The sequence below is a fragment of the Desmodus rotundus genome, chromosome 6, assembly GCF_022682495.2.
Source record: "Desmodus rotundus isolate HL8 chromosome 6, HLdesRot8A.1, whole genome shotgun sequence".
NCBI lineage: Eukaryota > Metazoa > Chordata > Mammalia > Chiroptera > Phyllostomidae > Desmodus > Desmodus rotundus.
Genome location: NC_071392.1, coordinates 29046187 through 29065572, shown reverse-complemented (window position 1 = coordinate 29065572; position 19386 = coordinate 29046187). Strand labels below are relative to the sequence as shown.

Genomic DNA, 19386 nt, shown 5'->3' with positions numbered 1-19386 from the left:
ATAAGAAATGGATTGGAAAGGAAGAAATGAAGCGCTTGTTATTCACTAGTGGTGCAATTGCCTGTTTAGAAAACCTCAAACATGCCCACAGATTCATTATTAGATACAAGATTTTAGCAAGTTTACCGGATACATAATTAACAAAACATACAATATGTATTTCAGTGTGTCTCAGAGGGAAAATATAATTTATAAGTTACCTTGGTAAAAGGCAAGACCTTGCCTAATAAAAGATAGGCAAGGCCTTCATGAAGAAAAATTTTATTGAAATACATTTTATAAAGTTTATATAAAATTACAAAGAAACCTTGTTTGTAGATTAAAAGGCTCAGTAGCTTAATTGTGTCAACTTTCTTTCAGTTGATTTATACTTTCAGTGTAACTCCAGCAAAAATAATTCTAAAGATTTTTAAATAGCATTGGGTGAGCTATTGCAAAAGTATATATGAAAGAACAGTGCACCAGAAATAACCACAGTGTTTCACATGCCTTAAAAGGGATATATTTATTATTAAATTGTACCAGTTAAGACCCTGGAGAAAAAGAATGGCCGTGTTGGGGAAGGAGCCCAGAAACAGGCCCTCACATACATGCAAATTTGATTTTTGGCACAGAAACAGGCTCGAGAAGAGTTAAGAAATGTTAGGCTTCTTAGTGAAGGAAAAATGGTGAAATTGCAACCTCACCTCCATTAGTATCCCGAAGTTTATTCCAGATGGATTGACTACTCGAATGCATAAAGCAAGCCCATAAAAGATAGGAGATAGTGTAGAAGAATCTATGTATTTATGACCTTAATCTAAGGAATGATTTCTTACATGAGACCCTTAAGAAAGCAAAACCATACAAGAAAGTGTTGAGAAAATTGACTGCATTAAAGTTAAAAACTTCTGTTCATTAAAAGAAAACTTTTGTGAAAGCAAAAGGCCAACCAGAAGCTGGAAGAAAATATTTGAAAACTCAAAAACTGAAAGAGAATTATAGAGGATTATATAAAAAGTTCTATGAACCAGTAAGAAAAACTGTGTATAGGCTATTGACTTAGTCATGTCATAAGAGAGGAAACTGTAGCGGCCAGTGAACATACAAAAAGGCGCCCAACCATATAAGCCATGAGGAGGTGAAAATTAAAAACCAAAATGAAATATTTCAACCTACTGAACTGATTTAAGTTGGAGATATTAGGTTTTGGTGAGAATGTGGAGTACAAAGACCTTATATTCTCTGCGCACAGAAATATAAATTGGCTCATCCACTTTAAAAAACAATTTGCCATTATCTAGTAGGTTGACTCAACAATTATATTTCTTACTAAACACCTTTGTAAAACTCTTATATACATGAGCTCTAAGACATGTATCATATTTTTTATTTTACATATTTTCTTTAAAATTTTTTTCATTTATAGTTTATATTTACAATTATTTTCTATTAGTTTCGGGTATGCAGTGTAGCTGTTAGACAATCGTATACTTACAAAGTGTTCCCCCTGATATTTCCAGTACCCACCTGGCACTATACATAGTTATTAGAATAAGAACTGTATAATGTTGTTCTTAGAAAGAATTGGACACAACCGATATCTTTGTCAACAAGAGAACGGGCAGATACACTGTAGTACAGTCGTGCGGCGGAGCGACACACAGAAGTTGTTTCTGCCGCCCACCCCACGACTGGTGGGACCTCGGACGCGTACCATTAAAAACAAAACGGCACCGAAGAATAAGAACAACATGATTTCATTTATATGAAGTTTACAACCATGTAACAATAAATGACACATTGTTTAGTTATAATAAAGAATAATGAAACTAGAGAAATTTAGGAGTGATAAAATTCAGCAGGATTGCTCTGCAGGGCAAGTGTTAGAAATAGATTAAGGAGACACACACAGAGAACCATAATTAGAATGTCGTGGTTCTGCTCCTTGTTCTTGAACTAGGTTGTTAGCTCATTGGTGGTGGTTATAATCACTCTTCATTGTATTTTCTAGATGCTACATAAATTTTATTCATCAAATCAATATTTAATGAAAACATTAAAAGTCTGCTACATTCAGTTGCTTCTATTTATCAGTTATATAGATATGAAATGAGGATGACATAGTTCCTGCTATTCAAGGACTTCCAAAATGACGTAAGACCCTGTGTATCAAACATCTCAATGGGGAGACCTCATGGTATTTCATTAAAATTACAGATTTCTCCCCCAGCCTCAGACCTACTGAAACAGAGTGTGCATGATAGAGGGCCTAGGGTCGTGGGAGTTTGTGGGAAAGGGTTAGATGCAGGCAGAGCTGGAGTTGACCAACTGAAAGATACCAGGAAAACTGATGTAAAGACCTTCGCGTCCTGGCCTTGCAGAAAGTTTTTGCTGCCATGAGCCACAATGAAGAAAGGAGTAGAATTGTTTTTCCTTCAAGGAAATAGTAAGATTGAGATGATATTTATTGTTAATGGATAGATAATCCATGCAAATACCATTAATGACATTTTTGTGGATTTCTCTTTATCGATTACTATATATCCTGTATCTATGACTTCTGGCTCTATTTGATAACCTGTTAACATTTTTGCAATCCCATGAGTCCGTTTTTGTATAAACACCCCACATTTTCCAAGATTCAATTAGTTGTATAATTACAGACTCATTAAAATAATAATAACATGTACTACCACTCTTTGGTCACTGTGGTTGTGCTCTTCTGCAGATTAAAATTCAAGGAAATACAAATCTCTTAGTCTCTTCCCACAGTTCTGCTGGCATCAGAATAAGTGCTTCATTGTTTCCTAGGCAAGTAAAATGAAACTCAAGGAAGGCTGCCAACTTGAAATTGCAATGTGACATTTGAATTACAGAGGTCTCTTTGGTCTGTTGGCTGTTCAGCTCTGGATCTCAGTGGGAGAAATAGGGATCACTGGTTCTCTCCTCATATAGAATATATTTATCAGAGACCTAAAGACAATGGCATTTATGTCTTTGCAAGTGGATAACACTTATTAAGAGGAATTGAATTGGGACTATTGAGTCATGGAAAAATATAGTTTATACTCTCCTGAAGCTGGCTGTTGTGCTGTGGAAACAATAAATATATAAGGTAAAGAATTTAAATCATTTTCAAGGCAACCTGTCGAAAGGCCACATAACCATAGTGTAAAGGAATCATCGTAACTAAGGACATACAAAGTAAAAGCATGAATTTGAGATTTGTGGTTTCAGATTTGATTGCAGTAAGTTGTTTGTTATTTTAATTTGTTTGTTTTCTATAACTGAGAAACCAGCTCAGTATTGGGAGTATTCAAAAAATAAAAAGACCAGTTTACTGCAGAACAGAGTATGTAGAAAGGGAATCAGTGTTTGGAAAGTCTTTGAAAAGGTAGATCCAACAATATGGTAGAAACTTTAAAAATTAGCCAAATTTCTAGGCCTTTTTTTCCACTAAATAATAATTGGGAAACAATTCTCTACTGGGCTCTTGCATTTCTGGGGCATTCAGAAATGCCCTTTGAGCTGGACTGTCTTTTCAAGTGTGCGTGTATGAACACAGCCTTGGAAGGTAGCCTTTCCCTCTGGAGCAAGGGCGGTGATACTGTCCATTAGAAAAGATGCAGGCTACCCAGATTCTGGGGTCCTCTCTGTGTGGAGGCGTTATCCTGCCCTCTTCTCATCACTCTTTGGAAATTGTGGCTTGTGGTACTAGCACGAAAATCACGATGGACTGTATCGACTAGTATGAAGAACCATTCTGGGTTAGAGGAAGGTTCTGACTTTGTTCAGACAACACTTACAGAGAAACACACCCACACTGAGGATGAAAGGAAGGAATTGGCAATCGCCGTGGTCAGAAGCTTGGGGAGCTTTGGCTAGTTTGCTGGAGAGATAATTGGGCAAGGCATGTAATACTAGGTAAGGAGAAACAGCAACAATTGGGCTGCCTTTTGACTCAACCCCTCCTGCAGTTTTATCATGCCAACTTTAGACTCATTCAGACAGTAAAAGATCTCAGAGACTTTGGGGTAGGTCTTGGATGCTCTAAAGGAACACGGGTCCTGTCAGGATTTCCCAGAGACAGACAAATTCATGTGGGCCAACCCTGATGAGTATTTGGGTCCTAACTGGTCTGTAATGCTGGTGAAAGGGACCCTCTCGAGAATGAGAACCTGTTCCAAATTCTCAGTCTGCCTCACCACCTTGGAAAATGTCGCCATTCCTTATGTTCCAACCAGGTTTATCACTGGACTCCAGATTGAGATGTACTCCCTAACAGGGTCCCTGCTGTGGGAGTCAAGGCTATGGCTTCTGAGTCAGACTCCCCAAATCAACACAGGAAGTGTTAGTAATGATGACTCACATGGTACTTTAGGTGGACACTGGAAGTCGAGTTAAAACAGGAGTATTCATGGCATGGCTCACAGCTGAAGGTGACTGGCACAGAGCTGCTCTCTGCTTCCATGTCCCTGGATGCCTCTCTCTGCCCTGACCTTGAGGAAGATGACTGGGAGTAGGGCTGAGATCTTTTTGTCCTCCAGATAGGCCAAATGCTCTATGAATCCCTTGAGTGTGCTGGGGAACTTTGGGAGGGGAGGCACCCATATTTTATGGTTCTGTGAATACTGGCTCACAGATCACGTCTCACCCTGCCCCATAGTGAGAAAAGACACGCAAATTCAACTAATGCGCTTTGGGCAGGGTTCACAGTGGGAAGGGGAGCTAAAACAGTCTTGTAGATGTGACTCTGGGCAAATGCGAGGTAAGGCTGCCGTGGCTTCCACTGTCAGATATATAATGGAACTGATGTGTTATATGACTGTGCATCTTTGTCCCATTAGTGCCATTCAGGGATTGCCACATGTAGAGCAGTAATAGTAGGACAGATAGATCGCTCTCCCTGTTTTCCCCTAGGGAGTCCAGAAACAATATAGAATCCCAGGAAGAGAGGGGAGAAATCACACCTTATTTGCATACGTAATGGCTGGCAGAGCACTCAGGTCATTTCTCAAGCCAACAACACTCCATGCATGATGCAGCAAAAACAACAGCAACCACAGAAAGACACGGGGACGAGGAGCAGCTATTCATCTTCTAAGCTCTTACGGGAACTGGAACTGAATGCCTGACCCCTCAGGGCCTTGTGACTGTGGCATTTAAATGTGCTCAGTTTGAGATGGGTCAACTCGAACTCACTGACCAGTAAGGTTGGAAGGGCCCAACAAACCTTGCTTATCAAATAGAAATGAGAGTTTTGAGAAAGCTGCCACCCTGGCCCCACAGCATCTTGGATTTCCATGAACAAGTCCAGCTTTCCATTTCAGGGAAACTTTATCCACCTCCAGAAACAAGGCCTGCAGTTCAGTGAGGCCTTCAATTCATAGAGCTTTCCTTAAATACCTGGGCTCGCTTCGCGGATGGTTCGGCTAAGCCGACCAATGTCATCTACTGTTTTCTGGCCTCATCGCCAGCTGTGCACACCCCAAAATGGACTCGGTCACTTTGCTCAGTCAATCGGCAGACCGTACTGCATTCTGGCCAGCACTCCCCTTGAGGAACCTTGTAATATTTTTACCGACTCTTAAGCTATTGTCAGTGACCTAACTGTTTGGTCCCTTGGAAAATTACAGACTGACGAGCTAAATTTGGGGATGGCAAACTGTGGAAACAAATTATGGCAACTGATCCAATTCATGTAACTGCACCTTCGGGGCAGTCATAGGAGGCTTCCATGTATTGAAAAAAAAACATCATCTTTAGATCAGGTAGCACTCAGGTAGATGATCCAGAGGTCCCTCTGAAGGGAAGCTATTCTTGGTTACTCGGGGTTGCTTTCCTGAGGGTTAGCTGATACGTTCCCTGCAGGCAATTGTTCTTAGGAGCAGACTCATTTAATTGAAAAGTGGCCCAAAATTTGAATGGTGATGTGATCGGTGACACCACCTCCATCCTAGAAGGGATTCAGGTCAACCTCAGCTGGCTGCCCAAGGTGGTTACAAGTGACAGAGTGCCCTGAACCCTTCACTTCCTTCGTGGGCCAGCGCCAGATCTGTGCTATCACGGATACGTCCTGCTATGTCTGAATGAATTCCTTAGGCCAAGTGGGAAGGTCAGTAAGGAAACTGAGGAGAAAGCCACCTGGGTTTCTAAGGTAGACCTGATGTTATGGTATTTGTTTGGCCAGTAGAGTCTGGAAGCCTCAGGGAATATGTTGGTCTAAGTGCTGCGGGTTAGACTCATTCTGCTGCTTAGAGGTTTTTCAGTAGAACTCCTAATTATACGCAGTGAGACGCAATGGATTTGGTCCTGGCTGCTGTTGGTTAAACTCATCCGTGTGGCCAAAGGAATATCATACTCATGGGAGAATTCACCGGAAGCCACAATGGTGCAGAAACAAAGGTGGATATTGCTTGAAGACAGTCCCCGCAGGGGTCTCTCACCTCTCCGAGTGTCCTGTGAGCAGAGACACTGATGGCCTTTGTTCCAGATTATCTTCCCAAAGATGTTTGTCTAGTGAACAGCATTGGAAGACAGAGATAGAGTCTCCCTCCAGGGCAGGTGACAGACTTGCATAGCACCCATTATAAAGAATTTGGGTTTCCTCAGCTCGAATTCTTAACAAAAGACTTTATGCTCACACCTTCTTCTGCTTCACTTTTAGGCCGTGTTCTCCTGGCAGGACCTGGGGTTCGAACTTTACTTGGAACCCATGCCTTAATTTTAGAATCACTCAGTTCACTAGGGACATTTCCCACTTCCTTCTTATAGGAGATGAGAATGTTGCTGAGCTCTCTGCCGCTACACAACAAGGTTCCCCTTCCAGGTTTCCGTGTGCAGTCTGTTACCCTCAAAATCCTCCCAGCCTTCGTTCGCTGCCTGTTGCCAAAGCCACTTTATCATTTTTCTGTATTTATTATATCCCCTTTCTATTTCTGTGTAACAAATTACTACCAAAACTTGCCAACTTAAAATAAGCCATGGCCATACTCTACAGTATCTGTGTGTCAGTTTAATTGGATGCCTCCGACTCCGGATCTCTCCCAAGGCTGTAAATAAGGTGTCAGCCAGAGTTGCAGTCATCTAAACGCTCAACTGGGGGAAGATCTGCTTCCAAGCTCGCTCACAGCTGTTGGCAGAACACCGGAGATCCACCTCCAGGCTCCCTCGTGTGGACTCTTGGCAGGCGTCCGGCCCTTGCTGGCTGTTGGCCAGAAATACTGTTCCTTTTGACATGGGCCTTTCCGTAGGGCCATGCGCAACGTGGCAACTTGTTTCTTAAAAAGCAAGAGGACAAAAGAGATGCAAGTCCCAGTCTTTTTGTAAACTAATCGCAGAAGTGACATCCCGTCACTTTTGTTGTATTCTGGTTGTTAGGCTCTAGGCCCAGGCCACGTTTGAGGTCAAGGGACTAGGCTAGAGCATGATCACAAGGAGGAAGGGTCCCTCTGGGGAGTACATTTTCTAAAAGGAAGGGGGGTGGGTACTAAAGAAATCTTTAAATTATAAAATCAAATGCTACTTTGTGAGTGGTCTACCACAACTGCTAGAAAATTTTAAGAAGGGAAAGATGAGTTTGGGTGGTTAATAAAAGATTTTATAGGCAAATCTTAATTAACTGTGTCTGGTCAGAAATTTTAGGAAGAATAACTTCTCACCGGTGTTACCGGTGACCTGGAGAGCTGAGGCCCTCAAGGCAGGGAACACAGAATGCCAGCTCAGTAACCCACACACAGATTTTTAGATTTGTTTGATTTGGTGACTAGACAGTATGAATAGAATGAAATATCAGAAAACACTCTGAGAACAAAGATTGACCAGAAAATTTTGAGTGACTCAATAAATGAGAAGCAAAAGGGGCCAGGGCTCATGTAGGATGTTTCACATGTTTTGTTTCTTTGGATCCTGCCAGGACCCCCATGGGACTGGTATTTGTTGGACCACTTTATGGAAAAAGGAGAGGACAACAGATACACGCTAAAGGACTTGCCCACTGACATGTATCCATGACACTGTTTTTTCTCTTTCGGGGTCCCGGTCTCTCCATCCCCAAAGCCCAGGCTCTGTTGTCATTCTGCTCTGTGGCATCACACCGGAGAAGCCAGGGACAGGGCAGATAACCAGAACGTACAGCCATTGACTCACGTAGCATATTCTAGGCATGGGGATGAATACTTTGCATATATCACTCTCGGAAATTCTCCCACCAAACTTACGAAGAAGGTGCCGTTACCCTCACTTTATAGGTGAGCACATGATGAGTTAAAAGAGACTAAGTGGCCTGACATTACAAAACTAGGACACACAGAAGTCAACTGACAGCAAGTAGAGAGAGAGGCCTGTGCCGAGAAGGGGCTGCTTTGCTGGAAGCCATCTGGAGGGTTGGCGCAGATTTAGGAATTTCAAACATTAAATGGTTAGTTTGAGGTCTTTTCTTCTCCAGATAGAAAGCAACTGTCTCCTATTCACTCACAGAACTGAGTCTGAAAATACACATAACCAAATTCAAATCCAATAAACAAATTCCAACACAAACTGCATAATTAAGGCTATTTTTATGATTAGCACCATTTAGTTTCCCTGAATATACCAGAGCAAACATTGCTACAGCAAAAATTACTGCCAATGGTTGAGCCTAACAATAAGAGTAGATCCCCCAAAGGGTCATTTAGGCCCCAGCTACAGCTGTGCTTCACTAGATTTCTTACTTGAAAGCGGAGAATTAACAGGAAAATTAGGCCCTGCTATGCTGTGCAGATGTAGCTAAGACTGTATTAACTTATTCAGCAGACATTTCTTCAGTGCCTACTATATGCTGAGCGGTATGCTAGCCACCCCGGCACCGCAGGAATAAATCCCACCTGGCACTCTCAACGAACATGCGGCTGGAGGAAGTTGATGGGAGGAGGCAGATATAAGCAGCCACGCGCTGTGAGTAATATAAGGCATATAGAGGAAGCATAATGGGGTGGGATAGAAGAGTTTTAAGGCTACAGCTTCATAGGATGTGCTAAGTAGATGGATACCAATTTCTGATCACCAGTGTAGGAGGGAATCCAGTTATGTGGAGAGAACAGAGGCCTGGAAGTTTCCTTGATCTGGGCTAGAAGCTGGTGCCTACTCCAAAACTGGGAATACGAGAAGAGGAATAAGCTTAAGGAATGGAGAAATTTTATTTCAGAAATGACCAACTTTCGTGTAAAAGACTCAAGTGGCGAGGTCATTTAGGACATTATATTTATGAGAGCAAATCTCATTAGCAGGTGTCTGGATATAAGGTAGATTTAGAGAGGCTTTAGCACATGGCTGTTTCAGTGTTAGTACAGCCAGCAGCAACAGCAGCAGGGGCTCATTCTGAGAACCTGCCATGTGCCAGAGTTTGTGTTAAACACTTCACGGTGCCATCTAATTTAACATCATGGCAAACTTGTCAGCACAGAGCCGGGGTTTGAACAGACACCTGCGCGACTTCAAAACCAAGATTCTTTCACAGGTCTCTACTTAACCAGCTCACCATTGCGGCAGATACGCTCTGTGCCTTCCGTACAACCGAGGCTGTGATCTACAGCTCTCCTGGGTGTTCAGGGCTCCACACTTCTGCTCCTGCCAGTCAAAAGTTACATGTTTACCAAGAGATGGAGCAACTGTACTTATTATTGCAATCATGTATTTTAATAAAACATTAAATGCTGTGATGCAATGTGAGTATAAAGTTATGTTTGTGAAAATGAGATAAAATGCTTAGGGAAGATTTAGTAAAGACTGAGCTCAAGTTATGTTTGTGAAAATGAGATAAAATGATTAGGGAAGATTTAGCTCAAGAAAATTAGATATGAGAAGGAAATGTAAAAGATAGAAACCACAAACACCGAGTGGAATTTTGCATTCATTTTGCTTTACAAGTATCTTTTTATCCATTATAGGACACTGCAATAGTTCTATAGATTGTGTACTGTGGTTCTGACTTATGTAAGAAAAGTGTATGAGCTCTGGCCAGTGCGGCTTAATGGGTTGGAGCATTGTCCCATACACCGAAAGGTTGCAGGTTCAATTCCCAGTTGCAGCACGTATATAAGGCAACTAATGAGGTTTCTCTCTCATGTGGATGTTCCTGTCTCTCTCTCTCTTGCTCTCCTCGTCCTCTCCCCTCCTTCCTCTCTCTCTAAAATCAATAAACATTTTAAAAATTCTTTTTTTAAAAAATAAAGAGTACATGAAACATCAGCGAACCCATAAGCCACATCTTTTGAAGATTTCTATGTGCTTGCCCAGGGTGAGCATGCGGTGAGAGAAAGGAAGAGGGTAAGAACTTGGCAGCACACTGGAGACACTCCTCAAATCTTCAAAGCAAGCTCGATGATAATGTTCAAAGATGTGGAAGGGAAATCGCAACACAACAGGATTATGCACTAGGATTTTGCTTAGGGAAAAATGAAAGGAATGTATTTCTGGTTGTTTTCTTGTTTTCTGCAAAGCTTTGGTTCATGTGCCCTGCAGGCAGCAGAAACAAAGGAGCATGGGCTGTGGGACATATTAGAAACACCTTCAAGAACATAACTAACAGTCTGATCATGGGTAAAGTCTCTGAGTCTCAGTTTCTTCAAATTCAGATGGCATAGGACTACAGTTTTTTAGAAATGTACAGTGCTGGCCACAGAGTAAGCTACAAAATAATTGTTACTCATTTTCCCCCTTTCGGGGGAGCTATTAAAAAGTACAAGGTCTGTCTGGAAAAAGTCCAGCTATTGTTAATATAATGAGAATGGTTTGTACAACATCGATGTAACCTGGCAGCCAAGGAGAGTGGACTGGAATGTGTGTGAACAATGACTTCACTGTACTAGTCAGTGGGGGTGGTAGACGCCATTGAGTGAACATGTGTACTGTATGGCTGTCACATTCAAAATGACTGACCAAGTAAAGCAACAGCTCCGCATCAAATTTTGCATGAAGATTGAATATCCCTCCATGGAAACTACTGGAATGATTCAGAAAGCCACAGCTATGGGCAACTGGTGATTGGCAGCTTCATCACAACAACACGCCTGCTCATGCATCATGTCTCATGCAGGTGACTCAGCAGCCCTACAGCCCAGGTTTGACACCCTGTGACTTCTGGCTTTTCCCAAAACTAAAATCACCTTTGAAAGGGCAGAGATTTTAGCCCATTGATGAGATTCAGGAAAATATGACAGGGCAGCTGATGGCATTTGGGCAAACTGGGAGGTCCCAAAGTGCCTACTTTGAAGGGGATGGAGGTGTCATTGTCCTATGCACAATATTTCTTGTATCTTGTATCTTTTTCAGTAAATCTCTACTTTTCATATGACATAGCTGGATACCTCTGGACAGATCTCGTATAAAATAGTAATGAAGAAGGTAGACAAGGAGATGAAAAGGAACATTTACTGCCTCTGTCAGTTCTTACATGGGGGACTATTCTTGCCTCATTTAAAGTGGACTTGCAGGTTGGGACAAAGAGTCTCTGCTTACTTGAAAGATGTTGAATCTGGCCAGAAATAAAGATAAGGAACTGGATACCAATAGAAGTATTTTGTTGTAGCAACTGCTTTTTTGTACATTGTTGTACATTGGAGATAAAAAGATGAAATGAAAAATAAAAAGAATTTTGGCAGCATTGCAGGTGATTAGGATACTGAGATGGAAAGGAAACTGGCAGAGTCAAACATAAGAGAAGCAAGAGGGGCCTTCTTAATAACTTAAATTCGTGAAGATAATTTTGATCACTAAAGTGGTGACAGAGCCGGAACTACACGTAGAGGTAAGAACTGCATTCCTCGTGTATACGCTGCTTCTGCTATTCAGTACAAGGAGTGTTAAAAAATAAATGTGACAAAATACTTCCTTTTAACAAATGACTCCCCAGCACATGTTCTTGACAGTACTGAGAACCTCCGAAGGAGGTTATGAATATTACCAAGTAAATGCAATGGGCATTCTTGGATTTATTTTTTAAAAAAAATTTGTTGCGATTCTATATCAGGTCCCATCCTGAACACATACAGGGTGGGGTAAAAGTAGGTTTACAGCTGCTCATAAGGAAAATAATACAGTAAATAGTAACACAAGGGTGAACTCAGTGTTTCGCAAAATGAGAAACGAGTTTATTTTTGTATTATTGTTTATTAATTATTGTATTATTTTCCATACAAACGACTGTACAACTGTAAGCCTACTTTTGCCCCACCCTGTATTTATATTCATTACCTTGCACATAGTGAAGAGGAATCTATTTTCAAGCTGGCAAAGGGAAATACAATTGTTCATTTCAGCTCTTACGTTTATAACGTGCCACACCATTATCGAACTTTAAATTAAATTTAAGATTTTGAGTCATTCATGATAGTCATCAAATTGATAATATAGAAAAACATTTTATATGCCTGGTTTAGGCCTTCATAATAAAAGTGCGGCTGTGGTTCTAGTTGTAATTATAGGGTTGAAAACAAGCATTGGGTTTTATATCTATAAATCAGAACTGTCAGCAAGGTATCTTGAGTATGTGTACATACCAGTCTGGCTACATTCCTCCTGATTAACATCACCTGTCACCTGGGTTCACAAAGTTCCTATTGGTTTTAAATATACAAAGTCTGTCCAGAAGGTATCCAGCCATATCATATGGAAAAATAGAGACGTTGATTCAGCAAGAGACAAGAAACATTGTACGTCGGACAATGACCCCTCAGTCCCTTTCAAAGTAGGCACCTTGGGGCCTCACACAGTTTACCCAGTCGTCATCAGCTGCCCCATCGTATTTTTCTGAATCTCATCAAAGGACTGAAGTCTCTTCCCTTTCAAAGGTGATTTTAGTTTGGGGAAAAGCCAGAAGTCGCAGGGTGCCAAATCTGGGCTGGAGGGCAGCTGAGTCACCTGGTCAATTTGATGTTTTGCCAAAAAACTCTGCACAAGACGTGATGCATGAGCAGGCGTGTTGTTGTGACGAAGCTGCCAATCACCAATTGCCCGTAGCTGTGGCCTTCTGAATCATCCCAATAGCTTCCATGGAGGAATGTTCAAGTTTCACACAAATTTGATGCAGAGCTGTTGCTTTACTTGCTCAGTCATTTTGAATGTGACAGCCACACAGTACACAAGCTCACTCAATAGCATCTACCCACCCCCCCACTGACTAGTTCAGTGAGGTTGTCATTGTTCAGGCATGTGCATTCCAGTCCACTCTCCTTGGCTGCCAGGTTACATCCATGTTGTGCAAACTGTTCTTGTTATATTAGCAATGGCTGGACTTTTTCCAGACAGACCTTGCTGTGTGTATAAGTAGGAAATGAATTAATTTACAGAATATCACAAAAAAGAGACAATCAAATCTGGAACTAGAGTTCTTTTAAGATTTGTAGGATCTAATCATACCAACAAATGAAAGCTATCTGGAACCATCCAGCCCTCAGTGTTCCACTTCCTTCCCCAGCCAGTGCCAAGGACACTTGGGATGGTATTGTTATAACTTGGACATTTTTCAAACTGGTTTCTAAAGAGCCCTGGACTTCCAGATGCTAATATACACAAATACCACTGAAGTCAAAGTCTTCACGATAATCACCTCCATGTGGGGAGCAGAGCCTGAAGGAAGCCCAGGCAGTTTGTTCGTCATGGTCGATGGTCCTCAGAGTCCTTACCAGAAATCGTGTCTCCTGCTAGGCCCCATGATTGAAGAAAAATGAGGGGAACTTTCAGAGATTCAGAATCCAGAATCGGAGAGAATGAGACCTATGAGAAAACTAGAATTGTTTTGCTTGAAAAGGAAAAGTCAGAAGGGCAATTTAATAATGGTCTTCTGGACATGAGGAATTATTACATTGAGGTTAATGACTGTATTTCCTTCATATGCAAACATAGCAAAAGGAATAAGAGTGTCAGCCTTAGTAAGAACATGGTATAGAACCAAAAGAAAAAACAGCAATCAGATGCTAAGCCTATTTAATCAAAGGAATAGATCACTCTGTATACTGTTTATGAAAGTTTTTAAAGCAATAGGAATTCTTCTCTGTTTTATGTATTAGATCAGACTACCTCAAGGAACAAAGATGAATTAAATGAACTTTGTTTTTTCAACCGTGTGATCAGTGATCTATCTTTAAGTTATATCATAAGGTATAGATTTGAATTTTGATTAGCATCTCATAGCCTGACGCCGCCAGGAGCAGAGCCGCCTTCTAACGATGTTAAGGAGGTTAGTGGTCAGGAGGAACGTTCATCTCAGGGGTCACGGACTCAGACGCCTTCAGGGCCCTGCGGGTGTCACAGAGGAGGGAAGCTGGCAGCGCAGAATAACACGGAGTGGCAGAAGTTGTGGTGCCCTCCAAAAGGGGCAGCCACTGCTGACCAGGGCCAATAATTGTTGTGGCAATATCACCACATTGCCAGATCGTTGGCTTTCTCAAGAAAAGCTGGTACTCTAGATAGAATACATGATTTTTTTTTTTAGCACTGACGACATACTAAGCTTTATCAAAGTACTCTGCAGGAAAGCAGTACGCCTGTGTGGGATGCTACTTTAGAAACCGTAGGATTACCCTTTAGGTCACTAGTTAACCACATTAGTTGATGAAGTAATCTACTAAACTTTCGCAAGGCATGATTAAGGTACCTACCAACTCTGTGAATCTTTTGATCTCCCTTTCCTTCTTTCTTGCTCCCAGTATCAGGTGACTTATTTACACAGGTGGTGAGGATTTAAAGGAATTGTTTCCCCTAGCAACATAATTTGATTTAATAAAATCATCACATACTTAGATTGAAAACTTTTATTGCTATACTAAAGATGCTACTGACGCTACTAGATTTTTAGAAATGTGCTTGCACACGCGTGTACGTGTCCCTTTGAGTGTGTGACCTAACATTTGTTTATAACGTTGGCTGCATTAGGCATGCTTGGCTTGAAAGCCCACTTACACTTTTACAATTTGGTGATGCTTTATTTCTCTTTGTGACATACTCTCAAATAGCCCATCTCCGTGTGGGGTAAGGACAGCTAGATTTCTGAAACCCCCTTCCTTTCAGACAGGAGAATATGCCACGGATGAAGAGGAGGATGAGGTAGGACCTGTCCTTCCTGGCAGTGACATGGCCATTGAAGTCTTTGAGCTGCCTGAGAACGAGGACATGTTTTCCCCGTCAGACCTGGACACGGCCAAGCTCAGCCACAAGTTCAAAGAGGTAAGCCTCTGCTCCGCAAAATGTTTTTCAGTGCCTGTCCGTTTCATTTGTAAGTATATATTTTCATTTGAAAAATGTAGGAAGAATAATAATCAGTTTTCAAAATAGAGCCTTTTAATAATGGATTGTCTGGAGTCACATTGAATTTCAAGGTAAAATTTAAGGGGATCTCATTCCACCATCATTCACTTAGATGCTTGTTACTTCTCTTAGTGACAGCTTACAACTTGTCTGTTCCATAATTTCAAACTGTAGCTTCAGTGTGTGGTTTTCACAGTAAGTTCAGGTTATATTTTTCCAGTTTTTTTTTTTTCTTAGACGTTTTGGGACCTGGCGATAAGCTTTCCTTTAAGGCAGTGGTTTCTAAAACAGTTTTTTTACTTTTTCCTAAAATAGACAAGGTCCCAACAGAGTCAGATGACATAACTAAATGGTTTAATTGAAGAAAGTTCAGTGAATGAACTTTGAACACAGAGAGTTAGTAGACGGTGAAGCGCCCAGGGCCCGGCAGCAGCAGGCCATGGTTACCGTCTTTGGCTTAATGGTGAAGAGGGAGATGACCTTCCTGAAGGAGGGCCATTCAGCATCTGCAGCTTTATACGATGCAGCCACTGTAAAAACTACACCACGGGTCAAGGGCGATGTATTCCCAGACCCTTCTCTGTTCGTGCTGATGCCCCCCCAGTGGTGGAAGCCCGACCGGCAGTCTGGGAGGCACATCTTGGATTCTGGAGAGGTCAGTGCTCTGAAGGCAGGAGCTGTCAGAACAGACCGAGAAAGGGTCCTGAGGGGCACATGCAGATGACTTCACAAGCTCCTCGTGATGAGTGGGGCCGAAGGCCGTTTATTCTCCGTTGTTTCAGGGGACATCCTCCACGGTGGAATACGAGCATGTGATTGTTTACAGCCTCCCCGCAATAACCCTGACACGCTGAGGCTGGAAAACCACTGTTCTGTGGCTTCAAGTCTGTTAGGGACTTGACCGCATTGGGGAAAAAACTGTCCTATACATGGAAAACAAGATTGGTAATGGCAGATTTATGATTTTTAATTTTATTTGTAATATCTAATTTAAATTTTGATGTATCATACATAGGTGAGATTTTATACAGTCTGATATTATACTTAACATGCCTAATATGTTGACTTACCTTTTTAATTCCTATGACAAGTGTACATTTGTGAGACCGGTATCAAAGTGGATATACTTTTCAAGTATAAGTTTTTATTTAAAAAAACTTAAGTTCATTGTAGAGTTTTGGAAAATAAGTAATTGTATTAATACAAAAACATCACCCACAATCCCAATATTGTGGTGTTTGGGATTATGTATTTAATACATACTGTGTTGACTTCTTACTCCGTGTTTAAATTCCTGCTGTTAGGATTTTCCCATGTCATCAAACGTTCTTCCATAAGTGATGCTTCTTCACTCTTTCATCTTACGGATCTTTCATGATTTATTCTAATTCCTTGCTTTGGAACATTCTTTGTTTCCAGGTCTTCTCGTTTATTCTTTTAAAATTTTTATTGTTGACACCATTACATGTCCCCATCCCCCTGCTTGCCTGCCTCCTCCCAGCCCCCACCCCTCTTCCTGCTGGCCATCACCATGCTGTTGTCCATGAGTCATGCATATATGTTTTTGGCTGATCCCTTGCCTTCTTTCATCCAATCCCTCCTCCTCCCCTCCCCTCTGACAGCTGTCAGTCTATTTATTCCATGCGTCCATGTTTCCAGGTCTTTGAAACATTATTATTATTAAAAGAAATACTATAATAAGTACCTGTGTACTTGTCTTTAGGATAATTTCTCCCAAAGGGATTATTAGATCAGAGAATATGAATATTTGGGGGACTTGTGATACTTAATGCCGAGTTGCAACCCGATGGCTTTTCTTATTGATACAGAATGTGTTTGTGTGTTGAGAGTGCCCACTCTTCTTCCACGTATTATTATTAGTCAGGGTGAACCATTTCCATTTATCTGGTTCACAGAGTCCCTGAGGCAAAATACATGGGTTTTTCAGATGACTTGTAGCTATTCCTAGTTCTAAATCAGATAAGAATGTTTCAATACAATGAAGTATGCACTATTATATAATAATCACAAAACTCAGAATTTCCTCACAGCAATGCCTGTCTGAGGACCACTTCTTATAAAGACTCTCTAGATTAACTGACATTTTCAAACCAAAAAGCGCTGCAGAAAAAGGAAGTTCTGTAGGAAATGGCTGAGTGGAAGAAAGGGGTATAATCGGAGCACCTGTTTCTCCGTGGCTGTGACGGGGCCCGAGAATAAAGATTATCGAGAAGAGTAGATGGACCTTGTTCTTCAGAAATCTTTCTTGCATGTCACGACTCTCAATCCAGCTTTGAGGCAGTAAAGTCAAGGCAGTATGCCCTGGCAAAGGCCTATAGTATGATGCTTTCATGTTGCCAGGTGAGCATGGCCCCTACTGTTTTATAGATAACAGAGCTGGAAGTAGGGTCCACATTCTCTTATGGAAGCTAAAGCCTAAATGCAGAAATACTGTATGGAAAGTTGTATCCTTCACTTTCTGAATTGAGCCAAGGACTCAGTGCTCCATAAATATTATTTGAAGTGGACACCATTGCGTAGACACCTGCATGATCTAGACCGAGGGCTGGCAAACCATAACCCATCGCCTAAACCTAACCCACTGCCTTTTTTGTAAATAAAGTTTTATTCAAACACAGCCATGGACATCCATTTATTTATTGTTTGTGGCTGCTTTCATGCAGCAACAGCAAAGTCGAGTGGTGGTACAGAGACCATGTGTCTGCAAATCCTAAATTACTTGCTGTCTGACCTTTCACAGAAGATGGTTGCAGACCTGGCTGGAGGCCGCCACGTGCTCCGGACCCATTCTGTATACAGAGTTGTTTTGTTTTTAGCCTGAGTAGCCAAATCTGTAGTTTTCTTTTAATTTTTGTTTTTCAGAATTGGAGGTTTGTCCCCACTTCAAGAACAAATACCGCGCCATGTCACTTCTAATTTACTGATTTTCTTTTGTTGTGTGTGTAACATTCACATATGCGGGAGATTGCCCCAAGCAGCAGCCACGTGGCACTCCCACACAGCCTCTCATACGGTGTCCATGCCGCAGTTTTACATTTCCCTACGTGAGTAACACACGCGGCCCAATACTCTGTAGCCCAGCTCTCTCACAAGATTATGCACAAAACCTGGGGAGGGGTGGACAGTCACGTTGTACTGGGATCTGTACAAAGCCTCGTGTCACAGAGAGTTCTCGTAATTACGTTATCTCAAGCAAAGGCACATGTCATACCATTTGGGCCAGGACTTTAGACTGACATCATCTCAGGCGGCCCTACTTCTTGCCTGTCCTGTGTCTTCCCTGGCGGACTCTCCGCTCCTCTGCTTCACTCACGGTCTCATCTGCAGTTTTTGCACAGCCCTTGGCAAATAGTTAGAGGTTAAATATTTGGTGAATGAGTGTCATCAAAAATATACTGGAATTTTTTAGTATATAACAAGAAAAGTACCTTAATTTTTTTTCAAATAGTTAACAAGATAGCTATCACTTTTATTAAGTGCTCATTTACCCATTTCCCTCTGGTTGGAGGGCCAGCATTATTAGATACAAAATTTGTGTTTTTTACACTCTGGACTGCTTTTGAACTTCATATTCTGTTCCATTTTCTCATTCTTTGCTGAAATATCATTTGAACATGTATTAAACATTGATGGAATAAATCATATCTATCTAACTCTTCAGAAATTATTTTTCAACTTATTCAGGAAAACACATGAATCACTTTACTAATCCCCTTGGAAAAAACTTCTTTGTAATTTTTATTGTAGTTACATTAAACTAGTAAATTAACTTGCAGAAAACTGGCACTTTTATCACATTGACTCTTTTAATTCCAAACTTATGGAATGTAGCTCTTCAAGTCTTTTTTCTGATCTCTAAAATTTTATAGCCCCCTTATCAATTACTTATTCGTGTCCATCCGTATGTAACAGAAAATCTTAAATAGAATGTGTTACTCAGAAGCTGCCACTAAGGTTATATTAGCTTTGATATAAGTTAACAAGGTTTCATTATTTTTCTATTTTCAGAAATGACTTTAATAAGAGAGACTTAATGACTTGCATAAGGTAGAAATTACCGTTCCCTGAAAGTTTGTCGTTCATTACTGAGCTATAAAACCA

General features: G+C 41.2%; 1 protein-coding gene across 12 annotated transcripts in view; it reads left to right on the top strand.

The window, feature by feature from the left end:
* The window catches only part of PPP1R9A (protein phosphatase 1 regulatory subunit 9A), a 262979-nt gene that overhangs the window by 182484 nt on the left and 61109 nt on the right, over positions 1-19386 (top strand). For all 12 annotated transcript variants that reach the window (XM_053926417.1, XM_053926422.1, XM_053926419.1 and 9 more), the window contains one exon: positions 15028-15183. In XM_053926417.1, coding sequence (XP_053782392.1) covers positions 15028-15183 — 156 coding nt within the window. The remainder of the gene's footprint in view (positions 1-15027; positions 15184-19386) is intronic.